At 43.1% G+C, this 22,896-nt stretch overlaps 2 protein-coding genes across 6 annotated transcripts; both read right to left on the bottom strand.

Moving 5' to 3' along the window:
* Positions 1-34: 34 nt before the first annotated feature.
* On the bottom strand, positions 35-10,925 carry wipf1b (WAS/WASL interacting protein family, member 1b). 3 transcript variants are annotated; one of them, XM_077015589.1, is made up of 8 exons: positions 9,488-10,925; positions 6,367-6,501; positions 6,134-6,263; positions 5,596-5,745; positions 4,415-5,161; positions 4,100-4,309; positions 3,894-4,007; positions 35-1,974 (listed from the first exon to the last, which is right to left on the bottom strand). In XM_077015589.1, the coding sequence occupies exons 2-8, from the start codon at positions 6,412-6,414 to the stop codon at positions 1,922-1,924; spliced, it is 1,452 nt and encodes a 483-aa protein (XP_076871704.1). In that variant the 5' UTR covers positions 6,415-6,501; positions 9,488-10,925; the 3' UTR covers positions 35-1,921. The 3 variants fall into 3 exon arrangements, with proteins under 3 accessions (XP_076871704.1, XP_076871703.1, XP_076871702.1); XM_077015588.1 differs by having other exon boundaries at positions 10,589-10,924; XM_077015587.1 differs by having other exon boundaries at positions 6,367-10,925.
* A 262-nt stretch (positions 10,926-11,187) lies between these two features.
* On the bottom strand, positions 11,188-16,996 carry chrna1 (cholinergic receptor, nicotinic, alpha 1 (muscle)). 3 transcript variants are annotated; one of them, XM_077015590.1, is made up of 9 exons: positions 16,805-16,996; positions 15,187-15,335; positions 14,621-14,665; positions 13,891-14,000; positions 13,540-13,735; positions 13,087-13,324; positions 12,476-12,699; positions 12,131-12,370; positions 11,188-11,999 (listed from the first exon to the last, which is right to left on the bottom strand). In XM_077015590.1, exons 1-9 carry the CDS (start codon positions 16,854-16,856, stop codon positions 11,871-11,873), a joined length of 1,383 nt encoding a protein of 460 aa, XP_076871705.1. In that variant the 5' UTR covers positions 16,857-16,996; the 3' UTR covers positions 11,188-11,870. The 3 variants fall into 3 exon arrangements, with proteins under 3 accessions (XP_076871705.1, XP_076871706.1, XP_076871707.1); XM_077015591.1 differs by lacking the exons at positions 14,621-14,665; positions 15,187-15,335; positions 16,805-16,996 and adding an exon at positions 14,374-14,516; XM_077015592.1 differs by lacking the exons at positions 14,621-14,665; positions 15,187-15,335; positions 16,805-16,996 and adding an exon at positions 14,276-14,332.
* Between the last annotated feature and the right edge of the window lie 5,900 nt (positions 16,997-22,896).

The raw sequence follows: 22,896 nt of genomic DNA, 5'->3' as shown, positions 1-22,896 counted from the left end.
TGAAAAACAGCATAAAAAAACCACAAACTCTATATCCATTCTTCATAAAATAACAGACACTATGAAAGGTTTATTTTATTTAGAAAACCTTTTGAACAGGTTTACCACACAATCAGGTACAAGAGGTTGTATTTAAAAAGTAAATGAGTATCACAAATAAAAAATGAAAAAAAAAAAAGATTCCATCTTAGGCTCTGGAGTGACACAGAATCCTTTGAAGTACCACTTCAAGTGCTTATGTCACAATGACATCATTATGACATTACAAAAAGTCATGATCTGAAATAGTTTCTATGCAGATGTGTTCAGTCACGCTGCTTCACTGCTCTGCACCCAGATCTGCACAGAGCAGCCATTATCCAAATCATGGATTCATGTAAAACATACGTCATGTAAATCAGAGATTGCATGTACCCAAGATATTAAACAAACCAAGGCTCCATTTCACACTGCTGCTAAATACAGCTGAGAACACACCACTTTGCATAATCCAAACCTTGCATATTTGCTCTAGGTCTGCATTCTTATTAAAGTTACCTCCATGTTACCAACTTGTAAACACATACAATGAATTTTAGAAGGCTGAACTCAGCTAATGCACGATCCTTTTGAGCTTGTTTTGGACTTAAACTAAAGCAAGTAGGCTAACCATGAACCATGATGCAATACATTTAAGACATATTCAAGTGGCCCTGTTTATAATGTAGGTGTACATGTGTTCTATAGATATGAGTATACAAGGCAAAAAGTGCACGTGTAAACACGCAACTTATCAAAAATTATAATATTGAAATTACAAAACTGAACATAAACGTCTAAACAAGAACCCACGTAATAAAATAAACTCTTCAAAAAAAATTTGTAGGCACTATATGGTAATCTCTTCTGTTTCTTCATCACAAAGGAACACATCCCATAATACACATAAGGAAGCTGTCAAGGTGCATCCTTCATTATGACATCATCATCTCCACCGTATCTCCTCCCACGTGCACAAACCAAGAGGAGTGTTTGTGTAATCAAACCAGACCAAATGAACCAACTACTTAAAATCATACATGGCTGCTTTTTACCTGTTTATAAAGGCCTGGATAAGTTGCACAAAGATGGCCGCAAACATTTTTAGACCACGTTTTACAGTCCCCTTTGAAGTGCTGCATAAAGCCAGGAAAAAAAGTACAGCAAGCGCAAACTGGTGGGGCTTTAAACTGGGTACCGTAGTCTCTGGGGGAACGGAGCAAGGACTGTGGGAAGGAAGCCCCCACAGAAGGAACTACAGTCCCCAGAGGCAAGCTGACTCCAGACCGACACTTCCCAAGAGCAGTGTTCTTTACCTCTTCATATTTCAGTCAAACACTCTTGCAGACGCACACACACACACACACACACACACACACACACACACACACACACACACACACACACACACACACACACACACGCACACACACAGGCACATAAAGCAAATTTGTTTTAAGGCAACATGACAGTTAAACAGCCAAATTTCAAATGTCTCTGATAAACAAAAAAACATGATACAGTAAGTGCACGTGGCACATTTGGTCACGTGAACGTGAGATCAGCTGCAGAGACACTGGAGTGGGAAATAAACAGGTGGAGTAATTAACCATGACTTAGTACAGATAATGCACCTTACTGAAACTGTGTTTCTATGCAGACCCTTTTTACACAAAAAAAATAACAGGACCAGAGAATTAACCATAAACACAGCATCACCTGAATGTAGGGGGCACTTTGTGGGCCTTTAGGAGTGGGCTCCCAGTAACAGCTGTATGACTGCATCATAAGCAATATAAAGTCGAATGTATTCAAAAAGCAGCACAGAAAGGCCGACACAGGTAATACTGTTTAGGTCGAGAGAGAGGATGACGAGTATCTCGGAGCAACCAGGCCACTTGCTTCATCTGGGAATAGGAGGTAAGGGTGGAGCTCCACGCTCTTTCTTCCCTGAACCTACACACACACACACACACACACACACACACACACACACAAACAACTGTTTTATATAGCTAAATATAATCATGCACTTTCAGCCTGCAGTGTGTAGACTGGGACATAAAAAAGACCTCTCATCACCAGGAAGCAAAATAATCAAGATTTGTGCAGTCGTAGTTTTATTGCATGTACAAAACTCATTGGCTCCATCTACTGGGCAAAAAAAAACCTGAACGGTCAGCATCAACTGCAATACAGCCAACAGACTTCTACACTAAACGTCTGCACTAACTCGAACTGCCTTACATAGCTTCATCACTGTACCCACTTAGCAGGCTGTATTTTTAAATTACCCATAACCCCCCACAAAGATATATTTTAGAATGCTTAAAATTTATTTAAAATATTTAAATTATTCTAAATTTAAAATGATTAAATGTGAATATTTTGGTTTTCATATGCTTCAACAGATATTTAACAAAGTTAGTGAAGCAAAGCTACATAGCTGGAGTATCAGAGATCAACAATACATCAAATATGTTGTTGATCTGTATAATAAACGTTGTTTGTAACAATATTCAATATTTTTATTCTTCAATTTTAATAAGTATAGGATCAAAGATGGAGAGAAGAATCTAGGTGCTCCTCTGTGAGATCTTTAACACACAAAAAGGCCATTCTATTTTTCTCTATTTTACCTTTATGCCTCATTAAAATGTTTATTTCAATTCTACGTCCATATTATATTTTTGTTTGTTTGTTTGTTTGCCATGACTCCATTTTAAATATTCTTGTTAAGACTGTTTTTTTTCCCCAAAATTATATTTATGCTGTTCTGTGTCTTTGCTTAATTTTTAATATACACAATATATATGCACTAGATTAGGGGTGACCTGCAATAGTCTCTGATTCGACTATAGTCGACTATACCCCCTAGTCGACTATGAATGTCAGTCGAATGTACCATTCTAACTGCATGGGGGTGACCAAGGACGCTGCTAAGCATTAGTTGTTACATTAAATGTCTTTGTTTTCGTTATATATAGCCTTTTGTCAAATAAATCATCCTAATTTCTGTTAATAAATATTTTTAAATGATGTGTGCACATTAACAATAGGCATCTTCCTTACTACACATTAATAAGTCACACCCTGCAGTTGCACAATCCAAATGAGCGGAGCTGAACACGCTACTAAAAAAACTTCAAAAAGTATTTTGAAAAAGATAAAGATGAATCAAACAAAGTGCAAGTTATGTCATCAATGTCTTTCATTTCACACGACAACAACCAACATGGCATAACATTTAAAACGGGTAAGGCGAAAAAAACAGTTCAGCCGTTTGTCGTTTCGGTGTGTCGTCTTGTCGCGGTGCATCTCGGCAAGTAAGCCTATACACATTTTTTGTTGTTGTTTGCTTTTTAAACCCCGTTACTTGAACCTTTCCTTATAATGTTTTGCTGTTGTGTGGCAATTAAAAAAAATATTTTCATGCAGGCATATTTTATTTAAAATATTTTTGACATTTTGCACAGTGCCTGTCTGACAGTTCGATATGCGCACTGACGGTTAATGTTCTCTAATGTTTAATTAAAAAATAAATAAGTAATAAATAAAAGCTGAATAAAGCAAACCTACCATGTTTATTCATTTATCTGAGTGTTGTAGGTTTTTACTTTGAAGTGGAAAAAAGTCCTGAATGAGAACGGGATCCCGTTTAAGGTGCTCTTTAAAAAAAACACTGATTCGACTATTAGTCGACTAAATGGAAAATCTGACGAATCAGATTCGACTATGAAAATCCTTGAGTTGAATACACCTCTACACTAGATAAACAATATTATTAAATCTATTACACAGTTCTGGTTCAAAGCATAGCAATCGCAAGAGGATATACAAACAAGCAAACAAAACCAAGAATCCTGATTGGCTACCTCTGCCGTCACTTCTGGCCAGTTTGCTGGGATAGGTCTTCTGACAGGGAACGTACGGCTCAGGGGGCGGGAAATCCGACACGGGCCGAAAAGTGAAGCGCAGGTCCCAGTCGTCTGGGAAAAACACAGACATGAGCATGACGCACGCACGCAGACTCACGAAGACAAGCACGCAGACGCACACACGCACGCAGACACGCACGAACCTGCATACTGTCCTTGACTGTGGTATCCGTTGCCCATGGGTGGAGGTGGGGGTGGGGGACCACCAGTAGTGGGCCTGTCTGGTGGGAGGGGTGGTCTGTTGCCACCACGAGGAGGTTCCGATGCCAGTCTGTTTGGCGGGGGCGGGGCTGCTGGTGACCTCACATTAATGCTCCCTGGTCGACCAGAAGGTGGAGGTGGTGGAAGCGGACCTGACCACACCCACATTCACACATATGACAACAAGATATCAAAATATCAGTGGCATGCACTGAAGTACAAAAAACCATAATTCATCTATCTGCAGAAGTCGTCACCTGTTCGTCCAGGTGCATTCCTGCCCAAAGGGGGCGGTCTTTCAGATGGAGGTGGAGGAAGAGGGCCTGAACGGCCAGGAGGAGGGGCGGGGCCATGCGCGGTGAGTGACAGGTGCCTCTGAGGAAGACGCGGTGTATGCTCCTCACTGGGTCTGTTTGGCCGCCCTGGCGGTAGGGGAGGGCCGGAGCTTGACCCACGAGACGAGGAGAGAGGAGGAGGAGGTGGTTTGCAGTTGGAAGACGGAGGGGGAGGAGGAGGAGGGCCGTCACGTGAGAGGGGCAGGGAAGGGCGGTTGCCAGGCGGAACAGGCGGGGGGCGGTCATCTATACGAGTGGGGGCTGGAGGAAGAGGGGGCCGTCCAGAATGAGGCACAGGGGGAGGCACTGCGGGACAGGAAGGCGGACGTCCAAAGCCACCCGGCACCGGTGGCGGGGCAGGTTGTCTCCCTGGGGGGTTTGGAGGAGGAGGAGCAGGTGTAGAGTTGTAGGGGCGGGATCCACCAGGCAGAGGAGGAGGTCCTCTACTTTGTGGTCCACCCTGATTGGGACGCGGGGTGCTGGGGACGGGGGGAGGCGGAGCTCCGGGTGTTTCTGAGCGTGGGGGGTTGATTCGAGGGCGTGGAGGGTCAGAGGGACCATTGCGTGGCCCAGGCAAGCGTGGGGCGGAGCCAGCTCCTCCCACAAATGGCCTTGGACCAGAACTACGAGCACCAGGAGGGAGAGTGGGAGGTCTCACACCACCAGAATCTGGAGAAGACAAAAAAGGGGATTATTTACTTCTACACTCAACTCCGCCTACAACCTTTGAAGGGAGAAAAACTATAATCATGCCCATTTTGAGTGATTGTGATCTGTTCACTTTCTCAGTGTTCATGCTGTGAAATGGGAAGATGTGGGACTGTTGTATGCAGTGAGCAAACACAGGTCCACTTTCAAACACAGAATTTTAATGAGTAATGCTTTATTCAACTGGAAAAGCCTACTTGCATTTCGAATAAAAGACATTATCATGGTTGTTCCTAATATAACTATGATTCCAACAGCTTATTTGGTCAAAACAACAGTGCTGAAACAAATGTTTCTACAAAATTCATGTCCTTGGCAGAAGAAAATGCTGTTCGAAAATAAACAAACAACCCTGAGTAAGAGAACAAGTTTTCATGAGCGTGTGTGATTTCTACCGTCTCTGAAGGAGCGTAGCTTTGGCATGCCATCTTGAAACAGCCCACCAAGGCCTGCAGGAGCTCCGCCTCCAAATCCACCCCCTCCCCCTCCCCCTCCGCCTCCACCAGCTCCTCCCCCAACTCCTCCCCCTCCACTACCTTTAGGCTCTGTGAAAACAAAAACACATGTGATACTAAAACAAGGGAAGCAGAAACGCACTCAAGAGCAGATTCACCCACAGCACAGCAGAATCAGGCCTCAAAAGCCATTTAGAAACAACTGATAAAACACAGACTTAGCTTTACAGTTTGGCTTCAGTTTCTAACAAAGATCAACCTAAACAGTGGGTGATCTCCATCTTCAACGATGCCACATTAGGAGTTCACCAACATGTACCTAATTCCACGGCATAACAGTACCAGCATCTCCAACCCTCACAGCTCAGGGCTTAGTGCATTTCACATCAGGTACAGTGCTACACCCCACTAAACTATGCAGTGGTGCTCCAACCACCAGTGGAGGACGGATGGGTGGTGGTGATGTGGGGTTCCTCACTCTCAAGGACAGGGGCGCTGCGGTCATTGGTCACCGTCTTCTTGAGCCGCGCTCCTTTGCTGATGTCAGACAGCAGAGCATTCCTGCCATGCTGCTCGGACTTGTTTAGGACTGGCTTCTCCGTGTTTGCCTGCGGACACGCAGCGCACACACACACACACACACACACAAAGACGTTTAAATACTGTCTCAGTGTGCATGATTGTGAGTGTGGGTGTGTATGAGCACATTACCAAAGCAAGAGTTGGGGGTGGGGGTGGTGGTGGTGGTGGGACAGGCATGTTTAGTCTTCAACGCGTTCTCCTCTCACAAGGACCAGGAGAAGGTGAGAAGGTCTCCAGCAGGCCGCGCACAGACGCACGACCCCACTGAAGCAGAGCAAAAGACAACATCAAAGAGACACCAAACCACATCGCACCTGATGACAAAACCTCGCCAAGATAGACAAGTGGGTCGCCAAGTGGGTCTACACTTCAACCACATATACATACATAATATTCATCTATCTATCTATCTATCTATCTATCTATCTATCTATCTATCTATCTATCTATCTAAGAGACAGATAAACACACAGTTTGTGCATTATAAGAGGAGCCTTTCACAAAGGACTCAAATATGCAAATGATACTACAGGCAGGTCAATATCATGCTGAAATACACACACACACAAACACACACACACTCTCTCACTCTCTCTAAGGGCCTCTCATTGGTTACATCCGGTGTGAGCCATAAACAGGAAGAGCTACAACAGATATACCTCTCACTTCTCCTTCTTCATTGCACTCGCTCTCATGAGGACACACTCTTACACAGCCAGTTCACAAGAACCTCCACCAGAGGAAGTTCCAGCCAGCAGCATAAATCACTCTGACAACAAACATTCCCTGGTTCAAACCCATCAGTGCTCACAGCCTCCGTCAAACAACTACCTCATTTCTCTCTCTGTTCCTATTTTTTTTACTTCCCTCTCACTCCTCCCTTTTTTGTCTCTCTCTCTCTCCGTTACCGGACATCCGCTGAGTGTGCCAAAAACTCTGCTCACCGGTGCAAAGGCTGATGGGATGTGGGTATATTTCCTTCGGCTAGGCAGAAAAAGACAGCCTCTCCTGTTCTTCTCAAACACATGTGTTTGCACGTGCACACACACACACACACACACACACACTCCATTCCAGGGCCCCCTCACTCCATCACAGTTTCACAGACCTGGTGGTCTTCAAAGTTCATCTAAACAGACATCACTGGAGAGGACCTTCCAGCTAGTGGGACAGTCATCACTCCGACCTCCTCAACCCCTAAACACCCTGGAGTGAGCATCGCTACTTACCTGCCTGCAGCTTTGGCTTTGCAGAGATTAGGGACTGAGTGAAGGAAACAGCGTGCCCTTTAAAAGGTTTGGAGCAACGTCTGGTTTACATTCCACAGCACCCCGAGTACCATGTCCCGGAGTATGGCCAAAACGCTCACACTTCTCACTGTGGAACAGTGACATTTTACAGAGACTGAAATGCACTAATGTCGGCAGCAGGCAGCTGAACTGGCTGGACATCATGTCTCTCTCCTCAGATGGAAAACACAGAGGAGGACGCTGCTCCCGCCTGGGCCTTAGAACCCAGACTCTGCAGTCCAAGAGCTGGATCCTTGGACTGCAACTTATAGTGCATAGAATGCTTATAAAACAAGACTGAGAAGAGCACTGTAAAAGAGACTGTGTGTGTGTGTGTGTGTGTGTGTGTGTGTGTGTGTGTGTGTGTGTCTGTGACCATCACCAAGGCCCTAGAGTTCCAGACAGTGCACACCAGCTGTGAGTGGCGTCAGGCTCCACACTCCAGGGCCACGTGGCCACAGTTCTCATTTGTAAACAAGGACAAGCTGCAGAGACTCAAAATGTCGGTGGAGACAATGGTTTTATATTACGGTTCAGCTCAGCAACTCAGATGGAGGGAGTGAGAGGGAGTGATAGATATATAGAGAGATATAAATAGTCAGATAGACAAAACATTACATTAAGAAGTGAATAAATAGTAAGAGGAATAGAATAATAAAAAGACCACCTCCTTCATAAGACAAAGATAAAAGGTAGGCGCCAAGATGGGTTTTGAATTCCTCTCAAAGGATGTTAATGACCTAATATCCAGGGGAAATTAATCGCACAGTTTTGGAGCAGCAACAGAAAAGGTGCGGTTTAAAAAAACTTTCTATTCAGCTAATGGGTAGCCGATGTAAATAGGCCCGGACAGGTGTAATATGTTCCTGTTGTTTTTGTACCAGTAAATACTCTGGCAGGAGCCTTTTCAACATGCTGCTAATGGAGGTCTGACAGACTTACAGTATTCAAGGCGTGAAGCAATGAATGCGTGTGTGACTTTCTCAAGATCCTTACACAATAAAATGGATTTCAGGACCACATGACAAATTAGTAAAAATATGTTTAAAATCACCACCAATTATTTGTAATCTAGATGATGAACCAAAGATGACGACCTCTGACTTGCTTTCAGTAAGCTGAAGGAAGTTATTGGTAAACCACTTCCTAACTTCTGTCAAACATTCAGAGGGGCTATACAAATAATGTTAATACCCACGTTTAATGGGAATGTATAACAGTATCATCTGCATAGCAATGGTAAGGAATTCCAAATGTCTGAAAAGATTTTCCCAGGAGGTCCACAAATAATCAAAAAAGAACAGGACACAGGATTGAGCCTTGAGATACACCATAGGTGATGGGAGCAGATGTAGACGTCCATTTACCCAATTGAACGGTGAATAAGTGGTCTTTCAGGTAGGAGGAAAACCACCCTAGTGTTCTCCCATGTATCCCAGCAAAATAATTAAGACACTTTAAAACTATCATGATCAACTGTGCCAACCGCTGCAGTAAGATCCAGCATAGCTAAAGTGACACAATGACTAGAACCAAGAGAAAGTAATAGACCATGCCAGTTTAAGTAAAGCTGACTCCATACTGTGATGAGACCTGAAACATTATTGAAGATATTGTTCTCAGCTAAATGTAATGACAGCTGAAGGTAGACGGGCTGTCTGGGCGGCCATACATTTCTGGACATTCTGTTTACGCCACTGCAGCTGGAGCAGCTTCCACAAAGCTCAGCTGGTTCCCCGTCAGCAGACAGCGGGTCAGAATCGGAGAAAGAACACCACCCTGTCCTTTCCCTCACCTACCACGCTAGTTCTAGTTTCTCGTGAAAACACAGGTTAAATCAAATGATGAGAAATGCAGACATTTCTTTCATGGCCAGAAATGTACAAATAATATCTGCTGCTGAGTATTTTTCAAGAAGGAATGTTCTGGAAAGAAGCCATACACATTTGCATCAAACTCACCAGGTAACGTGGAGCATGTTGTCGAAGAACCCAAAACCCAATAAAAGAGGAACACCAATCCCCGTGGTCATGGAGCTACTCTCTTCATCAAACTAATGGCCACATGATAGCTAGATTAAGATGAAACATGAACTACCTTAGGCAGAAGCAAACCCACAAAGAGGAAGAGAGTCTTCATGTGTTTCAAAGGGTTTTGAGTTGCCGCAACTGAATTTTTTCAGGGTAGGTCCGAGACTGCATAAATATGTCGGAAAAGACTAACACCAAACACCCACTAACACCATTACTAATGTGGTTCCCATGTTACTCACACACTTTAGGCCACAACGTTCAATCAGAGCCATGCTATTAGTGAGTATAGCGTTCGTGTTAGTGCCCTGAAACCTCAGAATTACCACCAGCAGACGTTTAGCTTACTGAACAATACTGTTGTGTGTGGGTTTGGGCCGAGGGCAGGTGATGCGTCTCTTCCACACATTCATTGACCCTGAATCTCAAGGACACAAACACATCCTGCCCGTTTCCGCGTGACACAAGTTCAGAAAACATGTGAATGTAATTACACGCGTCCCTGCCGATCAATGGAAACGACAACGTTATACCGAGTAAACCTGAAGGAAGGGAAAACTGCGCCTTCGGCTGATACGCGGGTTTGTGGGCGCCTGACCTTTCAATTACAAACGCACCTTATGACTAAATGGAGGTAGTGAAGGAGTCTATGTGCACGAACACACCGCGTCTGGGGTGACATTAACCTGCTGTGGATCACTGCGATCTCACAGCCCGACTAAACCCATCTCTGAACGGATTTGATCCCAGACATATACAAGTAGCATGGTGTGGGTATATCATTAGTCCCAGTCGCGGACATAAGCTCCCTCGGTGCCGATACTGGTACCGTGCAGGCCCAGGAAGTGGGGCGCGCTCCCCCTGAACGCTGGCGCGCCTCGAGGATCTTTGTGATTAAAATAGAAGTAGATCCTACAAAAAAGTAGCTTACAAAGCCTCGTCATATTAGTGACGTGGACGGTATGGAAAAGAAAACGCATTAATATGTCCATACAATGTAATTTATTTAGCGCAACAGTTAAACGGTCTTACCCGCAATCCGCGAACTTTTCCTGCGTGTGCGGCACTCAGCACATAAACGAGGCACCATTCATCTGGCGCTGCGTTTGCATCTACACGGTTTCCTGAACAGAACCGATCCGGGCCGGAGCCACTCCTTTGGGCAGCACACACACACGCAGCTCGTCTTTCTCTACGCCGCTTCCGCCCCCACGTTGTTTCCACAAATCCCCCTCCCAAATTACGCTCAAAAGTTTAATTTCGAGGTTACACAGGAGAAGTCGTCCGTCACGTCACATGCGGAGGGGGGACTCGTGTGTAGATCTCACAAGCGCTGACGTCTTCAGTTTTCGTCAGATTACCAAAGTTTCTCTTGGCCGACACAAACGGACTTGTGCGTCCCCTTCATCCGGGACATTCCCGCGGGGATCCAGATGTGGAGAGGTGCCAACATCTGTCAGCTCAGAGCAGCAGCAATAACCGCCCCATAGCACAGACAGGAACAGGATTTGTTTCTCAAATCGCTTAAAATACAATCAAGTTCTCCATCTACTCTTTTATTTAGAGGAATAAAACATTCAGTACGTAAAGATGATAAAACTAAGGAATAGGATTAGAAAAAGAATAGAAGACACACACGTTGCAGTTTATTTCAAATGAAAAATAACAAAGAAGTCCTATATAAAAACACAGGCTGCTGAATATCCTTGTTATGTGTGGTTTGCTCAAAATAGTTTCCTCATGGTCAGCAGACATGACACGTGCAGCACAGGATGTTGGGAGTTTCTCAGCAATTTGTCACCAGCTATTTATGTATATATATATATATATATATATATATATATACACACACACACACACACACACACACACATGTATATGTAAATCACATTGAAATGTAACCTGGAACAAAAACAATTTAGACTAGACTCACACAGTATATGAACACGCACCACAAGTATGTATTTATTTATGTGCCTGGGGTCATCATAGGTGCCGTGGGTGATTCTTACATCTGCCCACAGACAAACAGCGGATCATAACCTGCAATCCTCGCAGAAAACAACAACCTGTGGATGAACCTCTGCTCTTCCCTTTTTTACCAGTAAACCATGAGAAAAGCAAGAACTTCTGCTGTTAATGTGTGCTTGTGGAAGAAAAGGATATGTGTTCGAGTTGGCTCAGACAAGGCCATTTTACCCCAGTTAACATCTGATCTAAGCAGACGCCTTCTCTGCCACAGCCCAGAGTGGGGTGGTGTGACGGGGGCTAGCGTCAGACTACAGCCCCTGGCTTTGCTTGGGCCTTCACACCCTCAGAGTGCGCTGAGTTCGATGAGACGGCCGGCAAACACTCCCACCGTGCCGATAACGCACACCGTCATGAACACACACAGAAGAATGTGGTCTAGCACCATAGCGACGAACTTCCATTCCTCAGCAGCCTGCGATAAAGGGAAGTGTAAAAAAAATATTTACCTAAAATACATAGAGAAATCGAATGACCTAAAATATATAGAGAGAGGAATTGAGTGAAAGCAGGACAGGGAGAGTAAGAGGAGCAGGAATCTCTCACGGTGTTGGACTCTTCATCACTCCTCATCGTCTCAGCGATGTATTTGATGCCTTCCATGGCGCTGCGCACGTCTGGGTTTTTGGTTATGCCACACTGGAAGGTGACAGAGGTGGGCACCGGTTTGCCAGAGATGTCCGAGATGTCGAAGTCACGCAGGGCGGGCGGCTTCTCCTTCCGCTCCTGAGACGGCCGTTTCATCGTTGAGAAGAACATGAGGTTTGGGAGGGTGTTGATGAAGATCTGTGGATCAGTGGCATCGGATGCATTATGAAATGCATTATGCATTATGTTCACTCCATTACTCTCTCTTTCTCTTTCTGTAACGTTTTCTCTTTCTGGTCATACCCTGCGGACCCAGTTGGGCATGGTGTGTGTGCTGGGGGAGCGGTGGTGCGTGTTGATGACGATGACAGTGATGATGATGGAGGCGATGACGAAGATCATGGTAAACAGCATGTATTTCCCGATGAGCGGCACGGCACTGGATGTAGAGGGGATGAGCTCCACGATCACCAGCAGGAACACCGTCAGAGACAGCAGGATGGAGATACTGAGAGTCATCTTCTCACCTGTGGGCATACATACACACGCACACACACAAGCACACACAGCAAATCAGAGCTATGTGCAGAAAATACATTCTCTGACCTTTCATAACTTTCACACATTTGAACACACAGTATGAACATAAAGTACACAACCACAGAGCAGATAGTACAGCCAAAGACAGCATGGCCAATATACAGCGCACAACCATGCAGGCACACACACACACAACACAAACACACACACACACAGGAGTGGATAATTAAGTCAAACAGATAATAGAAACAGTCACGACATGCATACATATGGTCATATTTACACTGTGTGACACACACACACACACACACACACACACACACACACACACACACACACACGTGTGCACACCACTCACACTCACACACAGTTACCAGAATCAGTGGGCAGGTAGAAGACCAGGCTAGTGAGGAAGGAGAAGAGTAAACAGGGGATGATGACGTTAACGATGAAGTAGAGAGGTAGGCGGAGCATGAGGAAGTGGTAGGTGATGTCCAGGTAGGGCGTGTCCGGGCAACACGCGTAATACACCCAGTGTTTCCAGCTCCTGTAGTCCTTCATTACCCATTCACCGCTCTCCATGAAGTTACTGAGGTCCGGCCGGTCACTGTCCTGCGCACACGCACGCGCACACACACACACACACACACAAAGCTGAATCTACGGCAAGTCCTGATAGGAAGACACACGCTGACGCTCACAAAGGGCCTTACAGTGTGACTCTCTTTAACAGTGCCACCTAAAAAGCAGCATGTTTGTAAACAGATGTGTCCAGAAAAGCCCCTTTGGTGACTGCAGCCGTGCCCGCGAGGCCCGGCAGCTCGTACCGGGTTGATGATGACCAGGTTGCCGTCGTAGGTCCACGTTCCTAGCTTCATGCTGCAGTTTTGCAGGTCAAAGGGGAAGTAGAGCACCACGATCTCACAGTAGCTCTTAAAGATGGCCGGGGGGTTCCACGTCACCATGCCTGTGTGCTCCAGCAGCACTTTGGTCTCGTGCACGATGGCAAAGTCTCCATCAGCACTGCAAGCACACGCAAGCACACACACGACAACGTCTTGAAATGCCTTTTTACACGGAGAGTATCGCACACGTACACTCGTTTAGCCGCTGCTAATGCCACCGACTCGGCTGGGCCTGGTGGAGCAGCGTGGCGGGGTCCCTGCAGAGACGCGTACTTGTTATAAAGCACTAAATCTGGTTTCCAGATGTCGGTGGAGGGAATTCTGATTTTTTTAATTCCTCCGTAGTCATCTGGGTTCCACTGCAGATTCACGTCCTTCCATTGCTGAACACAAAACAGAGAGAAGACAGAGAACCCATCATGATTTGAACTTAATTAGCATAAATAAGAATTTGTATTTCACAAATGACAATTTTTGCATTTAATATTTAGTTTTTAATTTGATTTTTTTAAATTGGCATTGGTATTCATATTCAAATCCATATTCATATTCATCTCACATACACATCACATCAAAGACTGAGGAAGCAATATATTTATAGAATAAGAATATAATTCTCAAAATTAAAATTAAAGTAATTGTGGCACAGTTCCCATACCATACACAAGGAACCACAGAGAGAAAACACAAAACCTTAAAGCCTGAACCCTGATAGTAGAATCACACAACGGCTCGAGGCCTGTCGTTGGAGATCACCTGTCCATCACCACAGTCACACCTCCCATCGAGCAGCTGTGGTAGATTAACTCTGCTCTTTGTGCTGTACTGTGGCCCTGCCCAAGTGCAATTTACACCCCTTGTTCTTTCTAATGTCTCTGTATTCAAACACATGACAGTTGGCGGAGAACGACCTATTTGTTAATCCATACATTTTTATCAGCATGACCGACCTCAATATGAAGGAATGTACTACAATGACTCTCATTATTACAGAACATCAGACCTGCTTAAGACGAACGTTGCTGGTGACAATCTGATTAACTTCATCCTGTCGGCAAAGGGAGAGAGATCAGTGAGTGTGTGTGTGTGTGTGTGTGTGCAAACTATCACTTGTGCATATTGTGAAAATATTCTACTGTGTTTACTGAAATATGTGTGTGTATACATACATGTTTTTATTCATATATACAAGTATATTCATATTCATATATACAAATATATATATATATATATATATAAACAGAACTAAAGAGATAACATATTTGTAAAGAAGGAGGATCTTTTGATCTCAGGCAAGGTACAGACTGGTTAAGATACAGACTGATCACGGTACAGACTGATCAAGGTACAGACTGATCAAGATACAGACTGACCAAGGAATAAACCAATCAAGATGCAGACTGCTCAAGGTACAGACCGATCAAGATACAGACTGATCAAGGTACAGACTGGTCAAATGATTGACATAGTTTCACACAGAAGAGGGGCACTGGGAAACAAAACAGTGTGACACATTAGTTCATCTGTAAACGGATGGAGTGAGATGGAGGTAAAGAGGTGTGGACGTACCACACTGATGAGCTGGATGAGCTGCAGTCCAACAGTCACAACCACAGCGTCCTGGAAATGGCTCACAGGTCGCACCACCTTGTTATAACCCTTAAACAAGTCTTTTACTAGTCTGGTCTCATCAAAAGAACACAGACCTGGAGCTGAACCTAAAACACACACACACACACACACACACACAGAAGATATACTACAGCCCTCCTGAGTACATAGCATGAATGATTCTTTTCCAATAAAGGGGCAAATGTAGACACACAAACACAAACAACCTGATGCACAGAGGATTAGTGCTGATTGAGACAGGCAACTGCAGAGGACACATTTCTACCACACACACACCCCCAAACCCACACACACACACACCCACACAAACGCACATGTGCATACGTCACTTGACCTGCAGGAGACACTGTGGCAACACATGCACATACTATCAATCCCTGACAAATGAAATATGCCTCTGATCTTTTACGTGTGCTGGTTAAGGTTACACCAGTAATGTAAACTTGAATAATATTTTATTTTTTGTTTAATAAATCAATCAATTTAATGGTTAATCACTGAGAAAGATATTTTTAAAGGCACATGAAGTTTAGCATTAATCCTAAAAAGAAATATGTTCGCTCTTAAGCTCTCTATCTCACGATAGACTTGTGACCTTGCGTTAAGGACACGTGTTATGAAGCATGTGAATGATAAATGTAGAGACAATTTATGCTACAAAATGCTGCTAGCACTTTCTAACCTAGCACAGAGGGGAAGCTTGTTTTGTCCTTTTACAAATTATTACATTTGTTCCCACTTTTGGACCTCGCGTATTTAACGCATAACAAAACAGTTCAGCAACCATATGGCCAGTGTCTGGCTGCGCTTTCTGGATCAAAACCCGCGTGGCGTCGGTCCCCCTAAAGCGCGACACTTCGCTCCAGTAAAGACAGCTGAAGGGGGTAAGTAGGATTTACGCCGCTTATGTACCGTTTCCCCAAACGAGGTGCTATTTCCGGTTTTGGTTTGGCTGTGGTCACTGGAACGTGCCGCTACAGTCCTGGTCTCGGTTCGTTTAACGTGACGAAACGTGCGCTATGCGCAAAGCCAGTACGCACACCAAATGGACACAGACCATAAGTCAGTCCCGCGGTTAGATACAACGCGAATTGTACCTAAAACGCTGCTAAACAAATGCAAAATAACCGAAACAGCTTCTCCTGTGATAACCGGAATTAGAAACAACAGACAGGCGGCGCACATGCACCTGTCAATCAGGGCGCATAGCGCGCGTTCCCGAGGCAGTCCAGCTGTCTGGGGGAGTCTTTACATTTTATCAGCACATTTATTAACACGCGGAGCATTCCAGTCATGTGATTCTGAATAACGTCTGAATATTAACTTTTAGCCTATTTATTACATAATAAATCAACAGAAACAACTTGACAGTTCAGAATCTGTCACAGTAGCAAATTGAGTTTGGATACATTGAGCTTACATGACACACGTATTGAGAGGAGAGTCAATATGTAAGTTAAAAAGACCATAAGTAAGAAACACTTTGTGACTGTTTTAAGTTATATTCATGTAGGCTAAGATTTAATTTGCCATGAATAAGGGAACAGTTACTCACCACATATAACCAGAAATATGCCAGCAAGTTGAGACACTGCCGCGTAGTTCATCTTCTGGTTGTGGTGATGAACTAATTAAGAGCTAATGAAGAGTTTGTCCGACACTGTGTTTTGTGTGTCGTTGAACCCGTTTAACGTGTAGATCGCAGCGTTCTTCCAGCAGACCAGAGTTGCGAGTGACTGCTGCGTTTGGAGGCACGGAGACAAACTCCACGCCTGCACGCTTGGGGAGTGGATAACTTTTCTTCTTTTCATTTTTTTTAATGGTTTGAAATCTGATACACTATGGAAGTCCATTTCCGCCACCTTAAATTAAAAAAATATTTTTTCTCATCATTAAATAAATAGCTATATCCTTATTTTTGAGATATTAAATGAATATTTTGAGGTACTGCCTACTACTATTATGAGATACCAACGAGTCACATCTGAATTGGGTCGGCATTTGCATGGGCCTATGAACTGAATTTCCCACCCGTGGCATCAATAAAAGTTATTCAATATCAATATACTATGGAAGCATATACATAATACACATGAGTTCAGTGAAGTATGTGGCACTTTTAATACGGTATTTGTGCTGGGTAGAAGAGAACGATTAACACGCGTATAACGTGTTAGCATTATTGTCTTACAGTTCCCAATGATTTTTGGCTCATCTTTGTGTCGTAGCTTGTCCTCCATAAAGCATCACCTTGTACGTGAAGCTCATTACACGTCTGACAGAAGGTAAACCAACAGGTGACGTGTCTCCCCTCGCGTGCGTAAAGACGCTTCAGATCATTCGCGATTTCCACTGATTCAAGGGTGTTAAGTGTTTTAAATTAAACGTAATGTACCAAAGATTTGTCACCGTACCACTAAGGGGGATCGAATGCATTTCATGCTAAGAATTATGAAAACACTTTACCTATATTTTTAATTCTCTGGCCTGGAGCAAAAACAGATTTGCTAAGGTCACCTCTGACCGGGACTTAGCAGTATTAGTTTCTTCCACTCATTACTGACAACCTTACATCTTACGGACAAACGGACTTATTTTGGACGAAAATTCCTTAATTATGTCTAATTATCTAGTTAGAACAAATTTAAAGTTATAATCACATGCAGTACCGAAATTATACTTCCCTCATGAGCTCAGGATTGCAATTTCTGGTTAACGTCTCATTTATTTTGGCGACTTATCAGGATGTGTAAGTTATACCACATGAAGCATATGTCTGAGCAAAACAGGGGGCATCTTAATGAGGGTAGCGTAATTTTAGCAACTCCCCTCATTAAACCCCCCCCCTCCGCTGGACTTAGAGTATCTCAAAATAATGTAGTGGCATCTTAAAATAATAACATACTTAATAATGAGAAAAAAATAGTTTTTTAGGTTGCAGGAATAGGCTTTCACACGTTACACTATGAATGTTATATACATTTTCTATATGGAAATGCGGTCTAATGAAAAGAAAGAAGTAGTAAAAATGAGAAAAAAAAATCCACATGATACTTTTCACGAATAAATTACAATTTCCATATAAACGTAAAATATTAGCTGTCTTTTTGGTTTATTTAGCCCATCCATTCCATTTAACATTAAAATTCATCAGGTAAATGTTCCTTCCCCTGTTTTTGAGGGGTGTTACTTTATACTACCAGGGGCGCAGATGGCACTGGGGACGGGGGGACATGTCCCCTCCAGATTTATATTGACCCCATCTGAAATCTAGCATCTACAAGCATAAACGTATATATTGTACAGCTTGGTCCCCCTCACTTCAGAATTTCCATCTGCGCCGATGTATACTACCACATATCGTTTCGGACAACCCTGCAAAGAATGTGATGCATCAAGTATGAACGCCTCCGCCGTTCACGGAGGTTCGCGCGAGGTGCGGAGTCGTGCGCTACGGTCACTCGCCAAAGTATAAACCTAGCTTATCCAGACTTAACTGATACACGGCTGAACAGTTCATGTTTCAGTTTAGTTCACGGCCTCAGGGACCAGGAGACAAGAGTGTTGTAAAAAAATTATAAATAAAAAATATACAACTAAATGTTGGGTTTATTATAGGAAATATAAATCACAATACAAATACAGTATACACTAAGGCTTTATAAACCCTCCCCACACCTTTACATAAACCTTTCCCATTCCCTTAATAACCACTCCCACACTGTTCTGTGCTTGTGTGCTTGTCCAGTGAGCAACCAGTCGTGTTGTATACAATCTCATGTAGGCGAGTAGCGTCTCAGGCAAGCGATGCTGGTTCTCATTTCCGAGAGTCATTCGTACTATTTTATTATTTATAACATTACTTTATTGTTAGAATTAATACTTATAATATATTTTTATACATTTTTTTAATTTTGTCATGTAAAAAAATCATATAATATATATTTTTTTCCGCAGACAACCGGCGAAAAAGCGAAGACCCGCAAATTATCTTATAAAAACCCGCGAAAGAGTAAATTCGCGAAGTGGCGCGGGATCACTGTAACATAATACAAAAAATAAGTATGAACTAACCTACAACTGAGTGCAAAATAAATATTAAATTAAGAGCAACATTAAGATAAAAACTGTACATTCAGAAGAAAATATCAACTTAAATGTGCAATCAAAAAGAAAATGTGAGTGGCAGTGCAAACGTGAATCAGGTCCCAACAGTTCTCTGGGTGGCAGCACGAATGTGAATCACAGTGGCAGCACGTTCAGTGAACGAATCGGTGAGTGAACGAGAGCCCTGAGTTTAGTGAACGAATTGGTGAGTGAACGAGAGCCCTGAGTTCAGTGAACGAATCACTGAGCATGCGCAGTTCCCTCGCGTTTGTCCAGATTTGCGGGTGATTCGGTGATTCACAGACCACACAGCAATTCCCCTGCCGGCCTGCACGGTCGCTGCTGAGCTCAACTACTGAACTGAAAAAGGAACGAATCAGCTGAGGAAGTGATTCGATTCAGTTTGTTCACTCAAATGATTCGTTCATTTGAACGAATCGTTCGCGAACGACACAACACTAATGTGTACAACAAACTACAACTCTTAGCTGGGTATTTATACCTTGCACCTATTTGTGGTGGTGAGTTTTTGTCTAAGAACTTCAATAGCTTTTAAATGGTCCATCATAAGTCCACAAAATAATTTGTTTAAACAACAATGTACAAAGCTTTGGTGTGTATTTATACCTTATTTATAAATTTCAGTAGCTTTTGAATGTTTGCATTTTTATTAACCATGTGGTAGCGATGTTGAGCTCATCCTTAGATAGAATCTGGCAACAATCTGTGTTGGGCAGTTGTATCAATGGCAATAGAAAAATTTTTTTTTTTTTTACCAACCACCACCAACAGATAAGATGGATAAATACCAAGAGCTGTAGATTGTTGTTTAGGATGCACTTTATTTAATACGTGTTCGGTGTTCTTATGATGGACGAGTTAAAAGAAATTGAAATTATTGCAAAAAAAAAAAAAAAAACGGTGCATAGTGCTCTGGGGCTTTTACCATCATGTTCATCCATGTTAAGGTTTATGCATAGTGTAGCTGACAGACGAGTTGTTTACTTTTGTGCGGTTGTGTTTAGTGTTGCTATAGAGACGAACGGTTTTTCTTGGGGTCCGGGTTGCTTGTAGACAACTGCTGATTTTACACTCCACTTCGCTGTTTTTCTTTCTTTCTTTTTTGATTTGAAAAGCACATGTGTTTACTTTAAGTTGTCGTCGTGTTGGTGTTATTCTTTATATTCTCAAGTTCATTGTCTAAGATAAAGTAACTACTACTGAAGAGAAGTTCATCTGACTTTCGTCAGACTACGAGATGTTATATTTCCTCTCCTTTAGCGAAAGCAGTTAACGAGGTTTGTTTAATATTTGTTTCTACGTGAATGTTAGTCTGCTAATGCAGGTATATGTAGCGCATTTCTTAAAGACGTGAATTGTATCGAACATGTTACATTTGCTTTAGTTACATTAATGAAGTTAAAGGATAAATGTCATGATCTTTGTCATTTATAGCAAATATCTTTGCAATCCTGTATTTGTAGTTCTCACGATGGGAAATGAGTTTGTTACACCATAAACCATCCGTCTTCACAAAGAACTGTTGCTGCTTGTGGTCATTAAGGGGAGGCACAGTGAGAACTCGACTGCGCGGTGCAGGCAGTGAACACCCAGCGAAAGTCGTATCCTCCGTATGCCATCTCTAGGCTTCATCCACGTCATGCAAGAGCGGCGCGTACTACGGAGTACAAGAAATTAAGTGCTATAAGTTTGTCAAACTGCTGTTAAAAGACGTTAATATTGTGAATAAGGACTTCATTCATTTTATCGTTAAAATCGAATGCTGGTGTACATTCATGCTCGTCTGTTAGAGTGATTGTAAAAATTAAGATAACTAATTGTCACAGTTAAGTGTTGTTTGTTGTTCGGTCGTAAGCATTTCGATTTATCATATTTTATTCAGGAAACTGTTCGTTGCAGTGTTTTATTCAGATTATTCTGTGTTCAAGGTAGTATATTCTACAGTAGCAGTATAATTAAGACAAAGGATTAAATTTAGACTAATGGCAGAATCCCTCAGAAGTGACGGTCAGAATGAGATGGTGGTAGCTGCTCTCAAACCTTCATCTCAGCAGACAGCGCAACAAGAAAATCCCCAAGTAGAGGCAGAAATGCACCCAAAGACCGATGATGCGTCGCATATTGACGAGCAAAGTGAGCCTCGTAGAAGTCAAAGAATCCGAACCTTAACTGCAAAAGGGCAAGAACTGCATCATAAAAGATTCATGGAACTTGAACGTCGTTTTAAGGTACAGTACGAGAAGTGGGGAGTTCTTGTAAAGGATGCCATGCAAACGGTGAGCGGTCCTTGCACAGACAATGTGCTGCAAGACTTAATTTCCCAGGTAAGCAATGCTGCAACAGAGTTGAACCATGTGTATGAAGATCTGCGCAGAATTAAGGTTCCAAATAATGACATGCGCCGTAGAATGGATAAATGTGAAACTGTTACAAGAAAGGTTGCATCAAAAATATTGGATTGGATGGAAAGAAAAGAAGAGGCAGAAGGGGAGCCACTGGATTTGAATGACATTAAGTCAGTCATCTCATCCATTTCTTCAATTGGGTCAAGTTCTATTTCCAGACGGTCAAATTCTACTTGTTCTCAGAGCAGTTCAAATGTTACTTCCATATCTTCATTTTTAAAGCGGCAAGAGGCAGCTGCTGAGGTTGCTGCTAATCAGGCCACCTTACAAGTCTTGCAAGATCAAGAACGCCAATTAGGAGAAATTCAAACCCTTGAAGCTGAAAATAAAAGGATAATAGCTCAACAAACAGCAGATAGTTTAAGACGACGCTTAGAGAGAGAACAGGAAGAAACTAAACTACAAGCCCAGTTAGAGATTGAAAATGCAGCAAGACAGAAAATGTTAGATGAAAAGCGTAAAGAGCTGGAGCGTCTAGAAACAGTCAAACAGTTAAATGCTGCTAAGGCACGAATGCAAGTATACTCACAGAATTATGCTTGTGAAAGGGAATTTGAAGATGTACGATGTAAATGTGAATCAAAGGATTGGAAAGAGGTACCTGGACACGGTAACCACCCTTTCCAATATCATCCTCCACAACAAGTCGTAGTAAGCCCACAGCATGACAGCATTACATCCCTCGCAAGGATGCTGGCCGAATCGATCAGCATGAGTCGTCTGCCAATTCCAGAGCCAGCCATTTTTACTGGTGACCCACTCTGTTACAATGACTGGAAAGTATCCTTTCAGACACTAATAGATCGAAAAAATATTCCCGCCACTGAGAAACTTTATTATCTTCGTAAGTATGTGAGTGGAGCAGCAAAAAGGGCTATTGAGTGTTATTTCCTAGTAGGGACCGAAGCTGCCTATAGTGCTGCCTGGTCTGTCCTAGAAGAGAGGTTCGGAAATCCATTCATCATAGCCAAATCCTTCAGAGACATTCTCAAAGCATGGCCCAAGATAGGCCTAACGGACAGTGTGGCACTCAGGGATTTTGCAGACTTCCTTCGTGGTTGTGAAGCTGCCATGCAGGACATCAAGAGTCTTGAAATTCTCAATGATTGCAGTG

This window comes from Brachyhypopomus gauderio, chromosome 8 (genome assembly GCF_052324685.1).
Source record: "Brachyhypopomus gauderio isolate BG-103 chromosome 8, BGAUD_0.2, whole genome shotgun sequence".
Lineage (NCBI taxonomy): Eukaryota > Metazoa > Chordata > Actinopteri > Gymnotiformes > Hypopomidae > Brachyhypopomus > Brachyhypopomus gauderio.
This window is presented reverse-complemented; position numbering and strand designations above follow the sequence as displayed.